This window comes from Parambassis ranga, chromosome 19 (genome assembly GCF_900634625.1).
Source record: "Parambassis ranga chromosome 19, fParRan2.1, whole genome shotgun sequence".
In the NCBI taxonomy this organism is placed as follows: domain Eukaryota; kingdom Metazoa; phylum Chordata; class Actinopteri; family Ambassidae; genus Parambassis; species Parambassis ranga.
The window spans coordinates 7,765,387-7,781,671 of record NC_041039.1 but is presented as its reverse complement, the minus strand read 5'-3'; the positions used below and the strand labels follow the sequence as shown (position 1 = coordinate 7,781,671).

Here is a 16,285-nt window from a genome sequence, read left to right as displayed (position 1 = left end):
TTCTTAAAGTGACTCCAGGCTCACCTGTCTGAAGCCACACCTATCATGACGCACCTGCAGAAGAAAGCGAAGGCACGATCCTTGAATTCAGCGAAGACATTCCGTTGGCCTAATGGGGACATAATCTAAATCATTTTAGCGAGGATGATGGTCAGAATTTACATATTCTTCGCTGTTTTCGTGCAGTGTTACATTTGCGGGAGCGTCAACAAAGGTGAGACACATCAGAGTTGGGTTAAGTTTGTGTTTTCTGTCGATGGAGCCGAAAAACAGAAGAACCTTTATTCTTTTGTAAGGTTTATTTGACACAACGCGTGCATGTAGTACACAAAAAACGTTTCATTTTTATTCTATATTATTATTAGTAGTAGTTGTAGTACTTTTTACAGATTATTCATTTTTCTTTACAGACTTTTTAAATGGGCTTTCCTCAAAACCTTCCAAGTACTCCATTGTAACTCCTCGCGTGGTTCAAAGATTGACAAGGAGTATAAACAGTCCAGCACAACCGAAAGAGGTAGCTACCTGAGTGAATTGTGTTTTTAATATTAAATGCAAAATGACAGCAGTCATTAATACATTTCATGCTTATTATTTTTTGTATATTTAGAGATACAGAGGTGAGACTGTATCATATGCACTTATCATCAACAACAGAGAGCACACCCTTCATCTGAAAAAGAACAGGTATGCATGTAATTCTGACATTATTGTCAACCTGTCAACATGTTTCAGATGATATGACCACTGTGTTTTTCTTCTTATCAGAGACTTCCTGCACCCAAATTGTGTTCAATATTTAAGTAATGCCACTGGAACCTATAACTCCTCATTTCCAAGTAATTATGTAAGTTAATGAATGTTCATCCTTACTTAAAAGGTTGCTTTAGAATCAATTCTTGAATGTGTTTTTAATTTTCTTTGCACAGGTGCATTGCTATTACCATGGGGAGGTGGAAGGATACAGGGACTCAGTGGTAGCACTGAGCACATGCTCTGGCCTCAGGTTTAAACGGCTATTTTAAACCACTTAAGAGAATTCAGCTTTCTAATTTATTACTGTCAGCATATTGGGAAATGTTTTTGTTTGAGGTTTACTTGCACAAGGAATTGTGTTTCCTTGAAAGGTTCTTATCAGTCAAAAATAATCTCTATCTGTCTGGTCATCAGTATAGTGTCATCCGTTTCTCTGTAGGGGTGTGATCGTCCTCGAAAATGAGACATTTGGACTTGAGCCTGTGCCACAGTCTACCACTAAGGAGCATCTTCTGTACTTGCTGAAGGACGTTCAGTCTGAGCCCGTCACCTGTGGGGTGGTTGATGAGGATGCACCATTTCCAGCTCATGAACCCTTTGAGCCTGGCCAGTCGCTGACTTCCCTGTTAAGGGTCAGGATTCTCACTGTGTGCACATTTCAGTGTGACCAAGCTGTTAAAAAAGAGACGCTGTTCTGATTGTTTTGTTTTTTTCCACTGTTTGTCTTTCCAACAGAGGAAGAGGAACCTACCACAAACTCGCTATGTGGAGCTGGCGCTGGTGGTGGATCAGCTCAGGGTGTGTGTTTATCCGTTTCTGAATGGATGACTACTGCCTGACTCATCAGCCCATACCAAAGAACTTTGTTACATAAATGGAGTGCTTTTCCTCTGCTCTAACTAACAATGTCTTTTTTTATTATTATGTGTTAACAGTATAACTTTAAGAAGAAGAATGAGACAGCAGTACGAGATGAGATGGTGGAATTAGCTAATCTTTTGGATGGGGTGAGTTCTTACTCGTTATGCTTACCATATTTTCGCGACCACAAGGCACACCGCATTATAAGGTAATTCTATATTTGTGCTTAAAATATGTTTGACCTTCTATTATTTTCTGTTGTGTTTCAGTACTACAAGAGTCTAAATATCCGTGTTGTGCTAGTGAGCCTGGAGATTTTTAAAGACAGGAATCCTTTTAGTGTGGACGGGTCTGCTGGAGAAGTGCTGGAAAATTTTGTTAAGTGGAGGAAGGAAATTCTGGTGCCAAAAGTCCGACATGATATTGGTCAGCTGATTGTGTAAGTAATGATGGCTCTTTCTTCATTTGTTTTTGAGCAGATTAAAGGATGATTGATTAGTTTTCGGTCTAAGGTAGGAGGAGTCAGTCATACCTACATTCACGCATCATTATCACTGACTGAGCTCTTTGGGAGGAAGCAGTGATCTAGAGTAGGTTGTTAAATCAGGTAAACAGAGCAGTTAGAATAGTTCATATCCACATTCTTATGTGGCAGCTAACAATGTCAAGTTATGACTCCAGACTCTCTAATTGCTCAGTACGTTGAACTGCATGTGCATTTAAACAATGGCTGAATAACTCAACTCCTACGCCACAAAATCATCTGTCAGTCCTCTTATTTATTTATTAACCTTTATTTAACCAGGAGGGACCCTTTAAGATTAAAAATCTATTTTCAAGTGTCCTGACCAATACAGGCAGCAACTCAGTAGTACATGTCAATTTCAATTAACAGACAATCGATTAATACGTATTACTATACAATATAAAAAAAAAACAATAATCAGGCGAAGCAATTGCATCCCATTGTTTCAGCTTTCCTATCATTTCCAATACTGTAATTTCAAAAGAATCTACAGAGGCCTGATCCTTCAGTTTTAAAACGTTCTGTAGGAGATTCCAAGCAGTGGGGGCAGCAAAATGAAAAGTCTTCTTCTCTAGCTCAGACTTAGCCTTTGGAACACACAATAAAAACAAGTCATCATGCGGCATCAAATTACATTGCATAGTCTGTGTGTTTTGAAATGTTGTTTCAAATGTGTACCTTGATCTCTTGATTCTCTTGTTTGCCAGTGGTCAGCCCAGTGCATATGCAGGAGGTGTATTAGGCATGGCCTTTGTGGGCACAGTCTGCTCTGTAGCAACGTCTGGAGGCATCAATGTGGTTAGTTCACCTCTTAACTTCTAACACCAACTGACCCCATTGTGTAGAAACTGATACTGTCTGCATTATTTATAAGTGCAGCTGACTCTGACAGGCCCTGAATAGCACACCAGTAAAGCAGGTTGGACCTGAATACAGTTTTAATAAGCTCCATGACAAGGCATCTTTCTTTGTGGTATTAAATTCCACAGATTTTTTTAATGTTATTTAAAATTCTAAAGATATTTTGGAACTATATAACTGAATTTGTTAAGTTGAGTTTTTTTCCTAAAAACTACAGAAGATGAAAACATTGAATCTGTGTTCTTTACAGTACAGCAATGACAATATACTCTACATTTCCACTGTGGTGGCCCATGAGATGGGTCATAACTTGGGCATGAATCATGACGATCAGCGCTGCAACTGTAATGGAAGTAGCTGCATCATGTCAGCGGGTGCTGGGTAAAACATTTCCCACAAATTTTGTTGTTTTATTGTTCACACAGGCTCAGATTCTGAGTAAGACACATGTCATACCAATTTATGACTAATTATGGTCAGTCTGACCATGGTGTGTTCATCTGAGGCCTCACTAACCATTTATATTGGCTCCCTGTAGTGGTTCCACGTCTTTCAGCAGCTGCAGTGCAAATGATTTTGAGAATCTCATTCTCCGTGGAGGAGGCATGTGTCTTCTTAACCACCCTACAGATGTGATTGGTACCGCTAAATGTGGCAATGGCCGCCTGGATGAAGGAGAGCAGTGCGACTGTGGCAAACCAGAGGTAGAGTGCTCACATACTTTATGTTAAATTCACACACACACATACATATATATATCCTATTTAATGTGTAGGTAAGCATAGTTTTTGTCCTTCTCATCCACACAGGAATGCAAGAATGAATGCTGTAATGCTGCCACCTGTAAATTATCATACAGGTCTAGCTGTGCTCAGGGAAGCTGCTGCAGCAACTGTCAGGTCTGACAGACTTTAATGCCGGACTTAAACTGCAGATATCCATCTTATGATGACATTGAATAGATGAAGAAAATTGTACTTTCAGACTGTAGATAAACATTAAAAAAATGTGTGTAATGTGATTTGTGCTTCAGATTAGAGTTGCAGGAACTCCTTGCAGGCAGTCCATTAACAGCTGTGATCTTCCTGAATATTGTGATGGCAAAAGTGAATATTGTCCCAATAACTTCTACGTAATGGATGGTCTGCCCTGTGAAAACAATGCAGCATACTGCTTTGAAGGTCGCTGCCAGACATACAATTACCAATGCAAGCAACTGTTTTCACCAGGTACTCTTAATAATAGAAGTTGAATGTTTTGTGGTCATTTTGTATGAGCTATAGAGTACACTTTACCATCCAAATGTGAAGTAACTTTTAGTTTGTTCTCATAACATTAACTGACTCATGACATGAATAATAAGTTTTGTTGTTGTTTGTTGTTGTCTTGTATGTTGTTTTTGTCTTGGGTAGATCCTGCTACAAAGGCAGCAGATATTTGTTTTGAAACTGCAAATACTAAGGGAACCATATTTGGAAACTGTGGACTCGACAGCACAGGAACCCCCATCAAATGTACTACAGCGTGAGTACTCTTCTAATACCTGGATATTATGAATTTATAGTGTAGTGTAGGAAATGCAATGGCCACATTACATTTAGGAATACTTGTTGTAAATATGACATCTTTGATTTTTATTTATAACAAGCTACTTCAATAGCATTTATTGTAAATATCTGAGATACAACTTTGGGTTTTAAGCACAAGGATTGAGTAGGCTACAGTTACTTGGAGCTAGATGGGGACAAACAAATATAGAATGCATCCCAAGACGTATCTGAGTAAAAGAAAATGAGTGTTAACTTGACTTTAGCTTATCTTCATTCCACACCTGTGCCTAACTGTGCTGTTGTGCACTTGTGCCATAGAAATGCCATGTGTGGAAAGGTGCAGTGCACTGGCGTGGATGTGAATAACCCTCCACCTGGCGCACACGTCAGCATTCAAATTGTTCAAGGGTCAGTTTGTGTTAATGCTGACTTCAACCTAGGCACAGATGTGCTGGATCCTGCCTATGTTAAACCTGGTAGCCCTTGTGCCAAAGGAAAAGTGAGTTGACTTTTAAGGATGGATGCCAAAAAGAAGATCTATTAACCGTTAACATGCATAACTTGACACCCAATTATTTCCACCTGTCTTCTCTTTCAGACCTGTCTGGACTTTAAGTGTGTGAATGCTTCCAATCTGCTACCTAATTTGGACTGTGATGCTCAGACCACCTGTAATAGCCGGGGGGTAAAATAACTGCAGACTCTCTACTTTCTGCACATTTTTTTAGTTATAGGAAAAAAAACATTCTTTTCTGTTATATTTTGTTAGGTTTGTAATGACCATGGGCACTGCCACTGTAACGATGGGTGGGCTCCACCCTACTGTGACAGTTCAGGGCGAGGTGGCAGCATTGACAGCGGTCCTGCTGAGATTGGTACGTTTGTCTCGTCATTTTGCATTTCAAAATGAAGTAATCAGAAAGTCACATGTACAGCTCACCTAATAATCCAGTTATTAGTGCTACTAACCAGGGCAACATATGGGGATCAGAAGTTACACAGTAACCTAATACAACATTGTGCAGCCAAGGTTTCATATTACTCTCAAATGAATTTTTCTGTTCTCTGCTGTCATGACTGAGGTAGCAGTTGTCGTTGTAGTTTGCAGATTATTTTGAATGTGTTTACTGTTTTTAAATGTCCAGTAATTCAGTGCTTCTGTGTCTCAGACTACTCCCTCAGAAACGGTCTGTTGATCTTCTTCCTGTTGGTCGTTCCTGTTCTGGTCCTTGTCATTCTTGTGCTCCTCTACATCTTTAGACGGGATACCTTGGACCCTTGTCTAAAAAGAAAACCAAGGTAAACCCCCAGGATATAAATTTGACTATTTTATTTAAAGGTTTGCTTTTTTTATTAAGAAAGATTGAGAAACCTTTATTAGTCCCACAATGGGGAAATTGCATGGAAAAAAAAAAACCAAAACATTTTCCTTTTTCAGGTCACGTAACACACAAAATGGAAATGCGAATGCACAGTCCACCGGCAACGTTTCAACAGCTGCCACAACCCAGCCTCCAGTACAGACTCCCCCTGAAAGGGTAAATATGTTTTCTGAATAATCCTCAGTATACTTAATGCAATGTTTGAAAACAAATGTTAATGTTAAAGACTGGCTGTTTGTTTATTTATTTATTTTGTCTTATTCCAGCCTGGAAATCCACCAGCTACCTCCGCTCCAATTTCTGGGTATGAACTTCTTTTTTTTTTACTTTGTTCAATCCATATTTCACTCACATTAGTAACCAGTAATAACCAGTTTTAAATATACATATGGTCTTTCAGCTTCAGGTATGGAGAACTGGACTACTGGAATCTGGATACAAATGTTACCCCTGAAAGACCACCACCTCCAAGGCAGGGGCCTGGAGTCCCCAAACCAATCCCCCCAAAACAGCTCCCAGTTTGATTCTAATTGTTATGTGGCATATGTTCAGTTTCCATAGGAATGTATGAGTTTACACCTGGACACTATATAAAGATAACATTTTTAAACACTGTGAAAATAATAGATTCACTTAAAGTTCTTACGGTCACCTTTGTAAAGTTGACTGTAATCATGGGGTGGTGGATGACTGTGGCAAATATATATTGAAATATATGTAACAATACATAATAATATGTGTATTTTATAATTAACTTGTTTAGCAATCACTGGTACATGGATAAAAAAAATTATATTAATATTTGTTTTTTTTCTAAATTACCTTAAATGTCTTGGAAATGTTGATGGCTTGGTTGTTTATTTAATAAAAAAATAAAAACTTCTTTGCTTTTAAAATTTTTCAGATGGTCTTAAACTTATATTTCTTCTGTTCTGCTTAGGTAGTTCAGTAACATGTAAAGCTATCGCAGCCTCTCTTATTCGTTACCTGCGTTTCCTGTAGGTCTTTACTTCTTTACTTTAGTTGTGAAAAGACCTTAGCCGGAAGTCACGTGGTTGTATGACGCAGCTTGATGCGGAAGTTAGTAAAGGGTTGTCAAGCATAGCAGCACCGACTGGAGTACAAATCATGTAAGGAGCGGTGTTTGAAAGCCGTTGTCGGGCAGCACATGGCTGCACAGGAGACCGGCAGTGTCAGCAACGCCTGTCTTTGTGTCCTTTGTGGGCTGCCTGCGGCTGGGAAGTCCACTCTGGCTCGCAAGATCTTCAGCACCGCCGCGCAGAGCGGATGGAGAGTCACAGTGGTCCCGTATGATGACCTGATCCCTGAGCGGGCTTTTAGGATAAGAGCGGAGGAGGAGAGCAGTGTCAAACTGCAAGAAATGGTAAACATGTTTATGTGATCTACTTCGAGCTTCTCTGGCAGCACAATCCAAGCTAAAAATATATATTAATACAATGCACTGTTACTGTTTTGTCCTTTCAAGCACACTGAATGGAAGTTACACAGACAGGCGGTGCTGCTGTGCATTGAGCAGTTCTTGATGAATCCTGAAGTGCCACAGAGCAGCTCTCTGATCAACAGCACTGCATGGGAACAGTGCATTCAAGCTTTGCAGCCTCATGGTTTAAAGGCAGACCATGCACCCCTACTCTTTCTACTGGATGACAACTTCTACTACCCAAGCATGAGATATGAAGTGTGCCAACTTGCAAGAAAGCGTAAGAAAAACTCTTTGTCAAGATCTTGTGCCACAAACCGCTATTGTACTGTTAAATGGAAGTTGAAAGTTTTCAGCTGTTGTTGCAGGTTTGCTGGGTTTCTGCCAGGTGTATCTACAGTGTGACCGGGAGTCCTGCATCAGCAGAAACCAGAGCAGATGTCAACCCATTCCCACTGAGGTGATAGAGGAGATGGTGAAGCGTCTGGAGTCTCCAAATCCACAGAAGAACTCGTGGGAGAAAAACAGCATTTCACTTAATGCTGCAGATAGTTTGTCTGAATGTGATTTGTAAGATGGCAGAGTAGGGAGATATTAGCACTTATTATTGAGGTACATGAATCAGATTTTTAATCTGGTTCTTTTTTTGAATGTCAGCCAGAGGGTGATGGACTTGATATCTTCTGCGCTAAGTAACCCACTGAGCCCAGCTGAAGACAACACAGAACAAAAGGTGTGTCACTCATATCATAGCTCATATCTCTCCTTCAGTTCAAATGTCCCTACTTCTACAGAAGTGTGTCGTTTCTCTCTCATTTCAGGAAGCTGATCGTCTTAAATGTGCCAACAGTGTGGTCCATCAGGCTGATCAGGCCTGTCGACGCCTCGTCTCTGAAGCCATGAAGACTGCCAAAGGTCCGCTGTGTGAGCTCAGATATTATACACATTTAAAGACATTCTAATTTGAGGTTAAATACAATGATCTCTTTGTTGCTCTGATTTCAGAAAATCAAAGCCAACCTGAACACATGAGGTCTTTGGCTGCTCAGCTGAATGAATCCAAAGCAACCTTTCTTCATGATCTGCGAAAACAGGTCCTGCAGGAAGTTCCTTACATTGAAGAAGACACCAATGTGGAGCATATAGTGAAAAAAGCAATAGAAATTTTTGAGGAAAAAAAGAATGAAATCCTGTCAAGAACAATTAGTGAACATAAATGACATGTATGGCTCAAAAATCACATCGAAGTGTGTGATTCCTAGACCTTTGAAGTGAATCTTTTTTTAACCCATGAGAATGCAGATATATTGTTTTATTTAGAAATGTAAAACTTGAAAGAAAAGTTTTTTTATGAAACCGGTGACAACTGGTCTTTAGCTACAATACAGACAATCATTGGCTACAGTAAATTTTTGTACCACAAAACACCTCAAGACAGTATATATATACATTGGTTATAGAGAAGTTTTCAAGCGCTTAAGTTATTACATTATTAATACACACATGTACCAAGAACATTATTGATTTGGTTGTACAAACAAATGTTAGAACAGGTAGGTTTCTAATGAGTTGGGCAGGGGACAACAATGTTGTCAATAATGGTTTCCATATAAAGAGCGCTCTGCTGTGGTTTCATGGCAACTCTAACTTTGTCGCAGATTAGTGTGTCGAGCTAAATTAACTATGCTGACAACTTTGGTGCATACCAAGCAATGTACAGTCAACAGTGAATACAAAACTGGTGTGAAATACTGGTAATTGTGGTATAATGACTCGCATGTAGCTGCCTGTGTTATTGCGAATTAATCCTGACACAATGTAAATTCTCACAATAACAATAACAAAGCATTAGCAAAGGAGGACAGAAGGCATTGCCTGACCCTGACAGTAAGATGCTGCAACTGTGCAAGATGTTTCTGTGCTTTTGTACATTCATGTGAAAGGCTCAGAGTTGTGGATAGTGTAAGGCAACTGTAGTGCAGTATAGAAAAAACTCCTGTAGACAATTAGCACCAAAGGTACCAACTGCACATTTGCTAAAACACAAAACACACAGTGAATTTGAAGAGGGACTGTGTGTCAACATCTGTACAATTTGTCTACGAATGAATATTGAAGCAACAAACCCTGCACAGAATGATTGCCTAAAACTGTGTGAATGTCAAACATATGTTTATGTAGATGTTAACTTCCACGCATCCATGTCCACAATGGAGTACAGTCTCAGCATTTATGTTTCAAAAAAAAAATCACTTTATGTGTTGGCCACGAGCAAAATGACAGGCAAAATCATATTTGTCTGTACACATATGGCCACAGATGTTGCACTGAAAGGGATGTTCATAGCCATGACAGCCCATGTGAATGGTGTAAAGGATGTTGTCCAAAAAGTGAATATCACAATGCTGGCATTTATATAAGAGCTGTTCGTCAGGTGTAGTCAGAGCAGGAGTGGGCGTGCTCGGCTGGCTGTTGCCAATGCTTGCAGTGACAGTAATTATGTTGTTTTCAAAACCAAAGTTAGAACTGCAACTGCCTGAGGTGGGAGATTCTTTTTTAGGTAGTGATGTCTGGGCTTCCTTCGAACACACAACAACTTCTTCACTTGAGACATGCTGTATGAGAATGGACTTCTCGTCTCTTACAGACTCCTGATCTGGAGATGCAGGAGTCTGAGATTTGGGGTGAAGATCAGCCAACTGGCCTGCAAGTGTAGACAGCTGGTCCAGTGGGTTTTTATAAGTCAAACCATTACTCCTGCTGCGATTTTCATTCTCATACACCCTGGGAGAGTTTTTATACTCATTGCTGTTTAAATGGTGGGCCTTGTGAGACAAGTCATTCAGATAATCTGACTTTGGCATCGCCATGGAAGCTGGATTAAAGTTAATAAGGAGCCGCCGGCTGAAGCCCAGTGAACCAGTCCTCTTCTGCAAAGCGCTTATCATCCTCTTGTTGGAAAAAGGAGAGCGGACAACCCTTGTGGGCAGGAGCTTGTGGCGGCGCCGCCGGTGGTGTGACAGGTTGCTGCGGTCGCTACATCGGAAGGCACAGAGGTCACACTTATACGGCTTCTCTCCTGTGTGTGACCGCATGTGGGCTTCCAAGTGGCGCTCGTATGCAGAGGCAAATGGGCATAGCTGGCAGCGGTGGGGCTTCTCTCCTGGGTGAGGAAATTATTGCAGTTATGATTATTATAATAACAATAATATTTTACAGTGAAAGAGACCACAATATATTGAGCTTGGTAATGGAGACAAGTCAGGCTTTTTTCAAGTGAATAAATGACTGCGTGACTGAATGAGAAGTATTTCATTGTGTGGCAACACGTACCTGTGTGGATGCGAATGTGCTCTATTAGGCGAGCCATGCCCTTGTTGGCATAGCTGCAGTAGCTGCACTTGTACTTTCCATCGCAAGTCCTTTCCAAACCCTCCATCTGTACATCTGGCCCATCCTCCATTGACAGGCTCACCTCCACCGATGGGGGGTCCAGGCCATTTTGCTCACATCTAGGGGCAACTATAAACACGGAGACACAACATGACTCTAGCATAAATTTCAAGATTTATCAGTGTCATAATTATACGTAAAGTGTGTTCTCCCTACCAGCTTGAAACGGCTCCGCCGTCTCTTTTTCTCCACAGACAGAGCCTGAGATCATGTTGACATGGTGGGTTTGCTGTGTCAGGTACTCTTGAAATTCCTTCACAAAGTCAACCGGCTCGGTCTTTATCTCTTCCATTTTGCCTCTCCTCTACTGAACCTGAACAGATCAAAACAAACACAACCACACTTTGATGACACCTTGATGATGTAACCTCCTGTAGCTAGCGTTAGCTAACGTAGCTGGTCGTAAAACATAAAAATAACTAGCATTGCTATTAGCACAAGAGCTAACGTTGGTATTTAATCCCTTATGAAATGTTAAATATTTTCCACTCACATTTTAACACCAGTTTACACCGTACCTTTCTCTGTGTAGCCAATATCACTTTTAGTGGCACAAAAAAATGTAAATAGGTTCTGTAGAAATTTTCAGTAGGACCGCTTCCGTTTTTGGCATACGTGTTTAGGTCAGTGTACATTGAATGCAACTGTTGCCTTTAGATGCCGTCGAGAAAGTATTACTACCGTTGCTTTTGTCTACAAAAACCATTTGCCCTTCTTTTGTGCTGGTGTCTTTTAATGTTTATCCTGTTGGTACCTACACCTGATTTCTCGAATTTGTTTTTAATTTGTTTTTTAGTGCTAATGCAATTCAAGACGTCATACATCGCTGACGGATTTTGTGTGTTTGATTTTTACGAGATGCTCCTAAAGGCAACTGCCCTTTTGCGGACGCACGCGGATGTAAACATATGTAAGAAATCATGGCGGCCCCGTTGGTCAGGATTTTCTCAAAGGTGAGACTGAATCTTGCATTTGTTGTCATTTATATGAGAAATGTGTTGCATGGATTCCAAAAATCTCTACTGCTTCCACCATTTTCTTGGAGTTATATAATTGTCTCGCTGTTGACGTCACGTTGTTAGCTAGTACGCTAGCCTTTAACAGAACACGAACAGTATAGTACTAAAAACATGCAGTTCGTGTTGGTGATTTTTTTTAACTCTGTCTGTGTTTGCCCAAACACAAAGATCATTTTACTGTCGTTATTTCTTTTTCAGTATGTTAGACAAATATCTCGACCATGGGTAGCATGTCAGGCTGGATGGAGGGGTCACTCCACCAGGTCAGCCCCAGATGTGGTTTCAGACCAGGTATCCACCTTCCCTCCCTTGCAGACGTACTCAGAGGAGGAGAGCATGATGAGGGAGGCAGGTGAGCAGGACAGCTGGTTTACTGTTGCTGCAAACAGAATTTTCTCATTCACTAATCCCTGTGATGTTTTTTGACAGTGAAAAAATATGCACAAGAGCGCATTGCTCCATTTGTGTCTAAGATGGATGAACATTCTGTCATGTACGAGGAAGTCCTCAAGTCCCTCTTTGAACAGGGTGTATGTACCTTATAGCGAATTACTACTAATATGTCAGTGTAAGGCTTTTCCCCTCTATACTTACTCTTCTATTTTTATACAGCTAATGGGAATTGAGATTGATCCTGAATATGGAGGCACTGGTTCCTCGTTCTTCTCCTCCATCCTGGTCATTGAAGAGCTGGCGAAGGTGGATCCCTCTGTGGCTGTGTTGTGTGACATCCAAAACACACTTATCAACACACTGTTTGCTAAACTTGGTACCCCTGCTCAGAAGGAGAAGTACCTCAGCCGACTATCTACTGACATGGTGAGCTGTCATTTAAACACACGTTGTATTTAAGGATGGCAGATGCACTAAAATCCTATTTGTGTTGGTTGGTTCTTCATATTGCACTCCCATTTTTTTATCAACTTTTGGCAGATTGGAAGCTTCTGCCTCTCTGAAGCAGAGTCAGGAAGTGATGCTTTTGCTCTGAAGACACGTGCTGAAAAACACAAGGATTATTATCTAATCAATGGATCTAAGATGTGGATCAGTAATGCAGAGAATGCAGGTGTTTTTCTGGTGATGGCTAATGTGGATCCTTCTGCTGTGAGTGACACATTTTAAAAGTTCTCTAAGAATCATGATGTTATAATCTAGAAACAGTTAGTATAATGCCTACAGTTCTCTGTGCCTGGTGTACAAAAGTAAAGACAAGCTAACTTTTGATTGATAGGGATACAGAGGTATCACCTGTTTCATTGTGGATCGGGGAACTGAAGGCCTTGAGATTTGTAAGAAGGAGAACAAACTTGGCCTGCGTGCATCCTCCACCTGCCCACTCAACTTTGACAACGTCAAGGTGAAACCACCTTTTACAGCACCAGACCAAATCTAGATAGGACCTTACTGTGTTTTTCTAACCTAACTGGTCTCTGCTGAAGGTACCAGAGAAGAACATATTGGGAGAGGTTGGCCATGGATACAAGTATGCCATTGGAATGTTAAATGAGGGCAGGATTGGAATTGCAGCACAGGTAAGCCAGGATACTTTTTTTGCTTGAATGATGAACATAGAATAGGTAAATGTCCAAATTATTGTGTATTTATTTGTGCTAACTTCATGTGTTTCAGATGCTTGGACTGGCACAGGGTTGCTTTGACAACACTATTCCTTACACTAGACAGAGGGTGCAGTTCGGAAAACGCATCTTTGACTTCCAGGTTACAATGCAGCACAGACTCCATTCTTTTAAATTACATTTTAGTGATATTCAGGCCAGTTGAAGGTATGTTCTTACTATATATGTTTTTATGGTACTCTTCATATTCCAGGGTATGCAGCACCAAATATCTCACGTAGCGACGCAGATTGAAGCTGCCCGACTGCTGACATACAACGCTGCTCGTCTGAAGGAAGCTGGGAGACCTTTCATAAAGGAGGCCTGCATGGCTAAATACTTCTGTTCAGAGGTGAAACTTCTAAATCACTGACTATGGCTCAAAACTACTGCATTAACCGTGCATGATAACACAAGTGTGAACAGCCTAGTGTCTTAGCTGCTGTCTGCCATATTTGGGCAAAGAATCTACTGTACAAAAAAACATTTTTTATATTTCTCCTATTATCTCTTGCTTTATCTTCAGGTTGCCACTCTAACCACATCTAAGTGCATTGAATGGATGGGTGGAGTAGGCTTCACCAAAGACTACCCTATAGAAAAATACTACAGAGATTGTAAAATAGGTGAGTCTGTGACAAATCTGCTTGGCTCCACAAATGTCGTCATGTGTTTATTTTTCAATGGTTGTTTAGGTGAGATTATTTCTGTTGCTGCCAGTTGAAAGTACTTTTGAAGGCTGTAGGGAAGGTCAGGTGTGGCTGTTTGTGATTGGACCAGAGTGAGGTGGAGAGAGAGAGGGGGGTCTGATAGCAGTGGCTGTAATCGGACTCTGCAGGAATTCCCCTGTCTGTCCCCTGAGTGCCATTATACCAGCACACAGCCAAGAAAGCTGCACAGGGCAAAATGTCACTTTTCCTTTCATCACAACCATTTTGGCCCCGCAGTTCTCCAGGTGGAGCGCTCGCAGACTCGGCTTCATAATAAACCCCCTTTGTCTCCTGGTAGTGAAAGCTGCAGATTCATGTACTCTGCAGGAGAATTTGACAAAATGGACCTTGTTTATGTACTGATGGACTTTATTGTAATGTGTTTTTGTATCATTTTACAGGTACCATTTATGAGGGCACGACAAATATCCAGCTATCCACTATGGCCAAGTTCATTGATAAGGAGTACGACTCCTAAAATCATCTCACTGCAGCCGATAGTTTGCACTGTGCTGTTACACTCCATATTTCCCTCACACTGACTTCAGTAAGATTGATCCCGTTGCCTTTGTTTCTCTTGGGTTTTATTAAGTAGTCCAGTTACTGATGATGTTATTCAGCTTTAGAATTAAAATTGCTGTGGTGTAATTGTTTTTTTTGTTGTATTCTGTGTGCTTTCCATCACTTGTTTAAAAGTAGCATAAAACAGTATTTGTAATCTTCAGACATTTACTGTCTTATAATTAAGGTATATCAGATCAAATATTAATGCAATATGAGAGTTTCAGTGCCTTTAGAAGATCAGTGCGTTTTCTTTGCAGGATAAGCATTTGCATATTTCTCCACAAATACTGTATGGTGAGTAATTTAAACCCGTTGAAAGAAATTATCTGTAACAAGTATCTGTCAGTAGTATTAAATGCATAGTGCAACAATAATGTTGTGTTTTCTGTAATACCATATTCCCCCACTAGATGGCAGCATTTTCCTAGGAGACAGCAGCACAAATCAAATTAAGCTCTAGCTCTAACATTTACAAAAATCTAGTCAATTGCTGTGTCTTAACAGCCTGTCACCACTAATGATATTTTATATCAGTTTAATTACACTGGTGCTTCAGATGAAAAGAGCCTGTCTAGCATAAATGACTCATTGATAATTTTAGGGTGAGATTGATTATATTTACATGCTGTGCAAAATTGGGTCTGACAACAGAGCCAAGCTGTGTCTAACATTACAGAGAAATAATAGCTATGACCTATGACCCCTTACATACAATTATAGGTCTCCTGTGAGATGTCTAACAAAAGGACAGCCATTAATACTTCTCAATGTTTATACATTGTTTAACAAAGAGTGGCTGTTGTATTGGTGCCAAGTAGGCATCAGTGTCAATCATTTTTCCATTATGCAAATATGTGGAAATCTACCTATTGTACAACTTTTTTTTTTTATGTACTGACTGCATTCCCTGCCAGTATTGGCTTATCTTACATATTTGTGCTCTCAGTGTCAATGTAAATAGCCTATTATTATTATTATATTATATTATTATACATCCATATTTGCCCATATGATTACATTTATTTAATTTTTACAATATAATGCAGAAAAAGATGCTTGGTGTGGTGCAGTTTAATGACCCTTTCAACCTTCATAGTATTATTGCAAACCATCTCTGCTTTCCATGTTAGTAAAGCTAGTCAGCTAGTTTGTGAAAATGTAAAATAGAATTTCCCATTTACTCATAATGAGAAGATTTTTTTACTAGAATGGTATCAAAATCCTAAAACTCCAGTGTCTGCCAGGCACCAATACTTGTTGACATTGTTCTAACACATCAGTATGATTATTATGAAGTATACGTTATGTTTTTTAATATGTAGCTTCCAAACTGTTTTCTATAATTTGTGACATAATAAGATATCAGGTTTTCTGCCCTGTGAAGATGACATTAAAATGAATAGACACAGAGCAAAATGTTATTATTAAAATAGTCTACATGATTTTCAAGGTATTTTGAAAATCACTTAACAAAATTGAAAAAGGGTAGATGTGGCATGTCTGTGTTTGCATCATTGATTGAGAGTACTTTGTTTTCCCCTCTGAT

At 40.0% G+C, this 16,285-nt stretch overlaps 4 protein-coding genes across 5 annotated transcripts; 3 read left to right on the top strand and 1 right to left on the bottom strand.

The window, feature by feature from the left end:
- adam9b (ADAM metallopeptidase domain 9b) lies at positions 1 to 6,847 on the top strand. The gene is made up of 22 exons (XM_028430877.1): positions 1 to 214; positions 411 to 517; positions 611 to 687; positions 769 to 847; positions 930 to 1,006; positions 1,196 to 1,388; positions 1,492 to 1,554; positions 1,692 to 1,763; positions 1,887 to 2,056; positions 2,851 to 2,941; positions 3,255 to 3,385; positions 3,543 to 3,708; positions 3,814 to 3,903; positions 4,038 to 4,233; positions 4,417 to 4,528; positions 4,873 to 5,053; positions 5,153 to 5,239; positions 5,324 to 5,429; positions 5,724 to 5,853; positions 5,993 to 6,092; positions 6,203 to 6,240; positions 6,337 to 6,847. Exons 1-22 carry the CDS (start codon positions 145 to 147, stop codon positions 6,458 to 6,460), a joined length of 2,460 nt encoding a protein of 819 aa, XP_028286678.1. The 5' UTR covers positions 1 to 144; the 3' UTR covers positions 6,461 to 6,847.
- Positions 6,848 to 7,003: 156 nt separating this feature from the next.
- Positions 7,004 to 8,617, top strand: pstk (phosphoseryl-tRNA kinase). Its single transcript, XM_028431982.1, has 6 exons — positions 7,004 to 7,320; positions 7,423 to 7,657; positions 7,746 to 7,947; positions 8,035 to 8,110; positions 8,199 to 8,292; positions 8,383 to 8,617. Exons 1-6 carry the CDS (start codon positions 7,105 to 7,107, stop codon positions 8,595 to 8,597), a joined length of 1,038 nt encoding a protein of 345 aa, XP_028287783.1. The 5' UTR covers positions 7,004 to 7,104; the 3' UTR covers positions 8,598 to 8,617.
- A 915-nt stretch (positions 8,618 to 9,532) lies between these two features.
- Positions 9,533 to 11,464, bottom strand: LOC114452594 (zinc finger protein Pegasus-like). 2 transcript variants are annotated; one of them, XM_028431980.1, is made up of 4 exons: positions 11,349 to 11,464; positions 10,987 to 11,143; positions 10,711 to 10,899; positions 9,533 to 10,540 (listed from the first exon to the last, which is right to left on the bottom strand). In XM_028431980.1, exons 2-4 carry the CDS (start codon positions 11,120 to 11,122, stop codon positions 9,627 to 9,629), a joined length of 1,239 nt encoding a protein of 412 aa, XP_028287781.1. In that variant the 5' UTR covers positions 11,123 to 11,143; positions 11,349 to 11,464; the 3' UTR covers positions 9,533 to 9,626. The 2 variants fall into 2 exon arrangements, with proteins under 2 accessions (XP_028287781.1, XP_028287782.1); XM_028431981.1 differs by having other exon boundaries at positions 11,324 to 11,457.
- Positions 11,465 to 11,699: 235 nt separating this feature from the next.
- acadsb (acyl-CoA dehydrogenase short/branched chain) lies at positions 11,700 to 15,113 on the top strand. The gene is made up of 11 exons (XM_028431116.1): positions 11,700 to 11,783; positions 12,048 to 12,201; positions 12,279 to 12,379; positions 12,462 to 12,668; positions 12,783 to 12,953; positions 13,081 to 13,206; positions 13,289 to 13,381; positions 13,479 to 13,568; positions 13,680 to 13,817; positions 13,992 to 14,091; positions 14,577 to 15,113. The coding sequence occupies exons 1-11, from the start codon at positions 11,751 to 11,753 to the stop codon at positions 14,651 to 14,653; spliced, it is 1,290 nt and encodes a 429-aa protein (XP_028286917.1). The 5' UTR covers positions 11,700 to 11,750; the 3' UTR covers positions 14,654 to 15,113.
- Positions 15,114 to 16,285: the final 1,172 nt, after the last annotated feature.

Excerpts from the sequence above, each read along its gene's own strand:
- adam9b (XM_028430877.1), top strand. The coding sequence starts at position 145 with ATGATGGTCAGAATTTACATATTCTTCGCTGTTTTCGTGCAGTGTTAC. Across the intron at positions 1,007-1,195 it reads AGCACATGCTCTGGCCTCAG|GGGTGTGATCGTCCTCGAAA; the intron begins GTTTAAACGGCT and ends GTTTCTCTGTAG. Across the intron at positions 4,529-4,872 it reads CCCATCAAATGTACTACAGC|AAATGCCATGTGTGGAAAGG; the intron begins GTGAGTACTCTT and ends CTTGTGCCATAG.
- pstk (XM_028431982.1), top strand. The coding sequence starts at position 7,105 with ATGGCTGCACAGGAGACCGGCAGTGTCAGCAACGCCTGTCTTTGTGTC. Across the intron at positions 7,321-7,422 it reads GTGTCAAACTGCAAGAAATG|CACACTGAATGGAAGTTACA; the intron begins GTAAACATGTTT and ends TGTCCTTTCAAG. Across the intron at positions 7,948-8,034 it reads AGTTTGTCTGAATGTGATTT|CCAGAGGGTGATGGACTTGA; the intron begins GTAAGATGGCAG and ends TTTGAATGTCAG.
- LOC114452594 (XM_028431980.1), bottom strand. The coding sequence starts at position 11,122 with ATGGAAGAGATAAAGACCGAGCCGGTTGACTTTGTGAAGGAATTTCAA. Across the intron at positions 10,900-10,986 it reads GGCGGAGCCGTTTCAAGCTG|TTGCCCCTAGATGTGAGCAA; the intron begins GTAGGGAGAACA and ends CCGTGTTTATAG. Across the intron at positions 10,541-10,710 it reads GCACATTCGCATCCACACAG|GAGAGAAGCCCCACCGCTGC; the intron begins GTACGTGTTGCC and ends TTCCTCACCCAG.
- acadsb (XM_028431116.1), top strand. The coding sequence starts at position 11,751 with ATGGCGGCCCCGTTGGTCAGGATTTTCTCAAAG. Across the intron at positions 11,784-12,047 it reads TGGTCAGGATTTTCTCAAAG|TATGTTAGACAAATATCTCG; the intron begins GTGAGACTGAAT and ends TTTCTTTTTCAG. Across the intron at positions 13,818-13,991 it reads CTAAATACTTCTGTTCAGAG|GTTGCCACTCTAACCACATC; the intron begins GTGAAACTTCTA and ends CTTTATCTTCAG.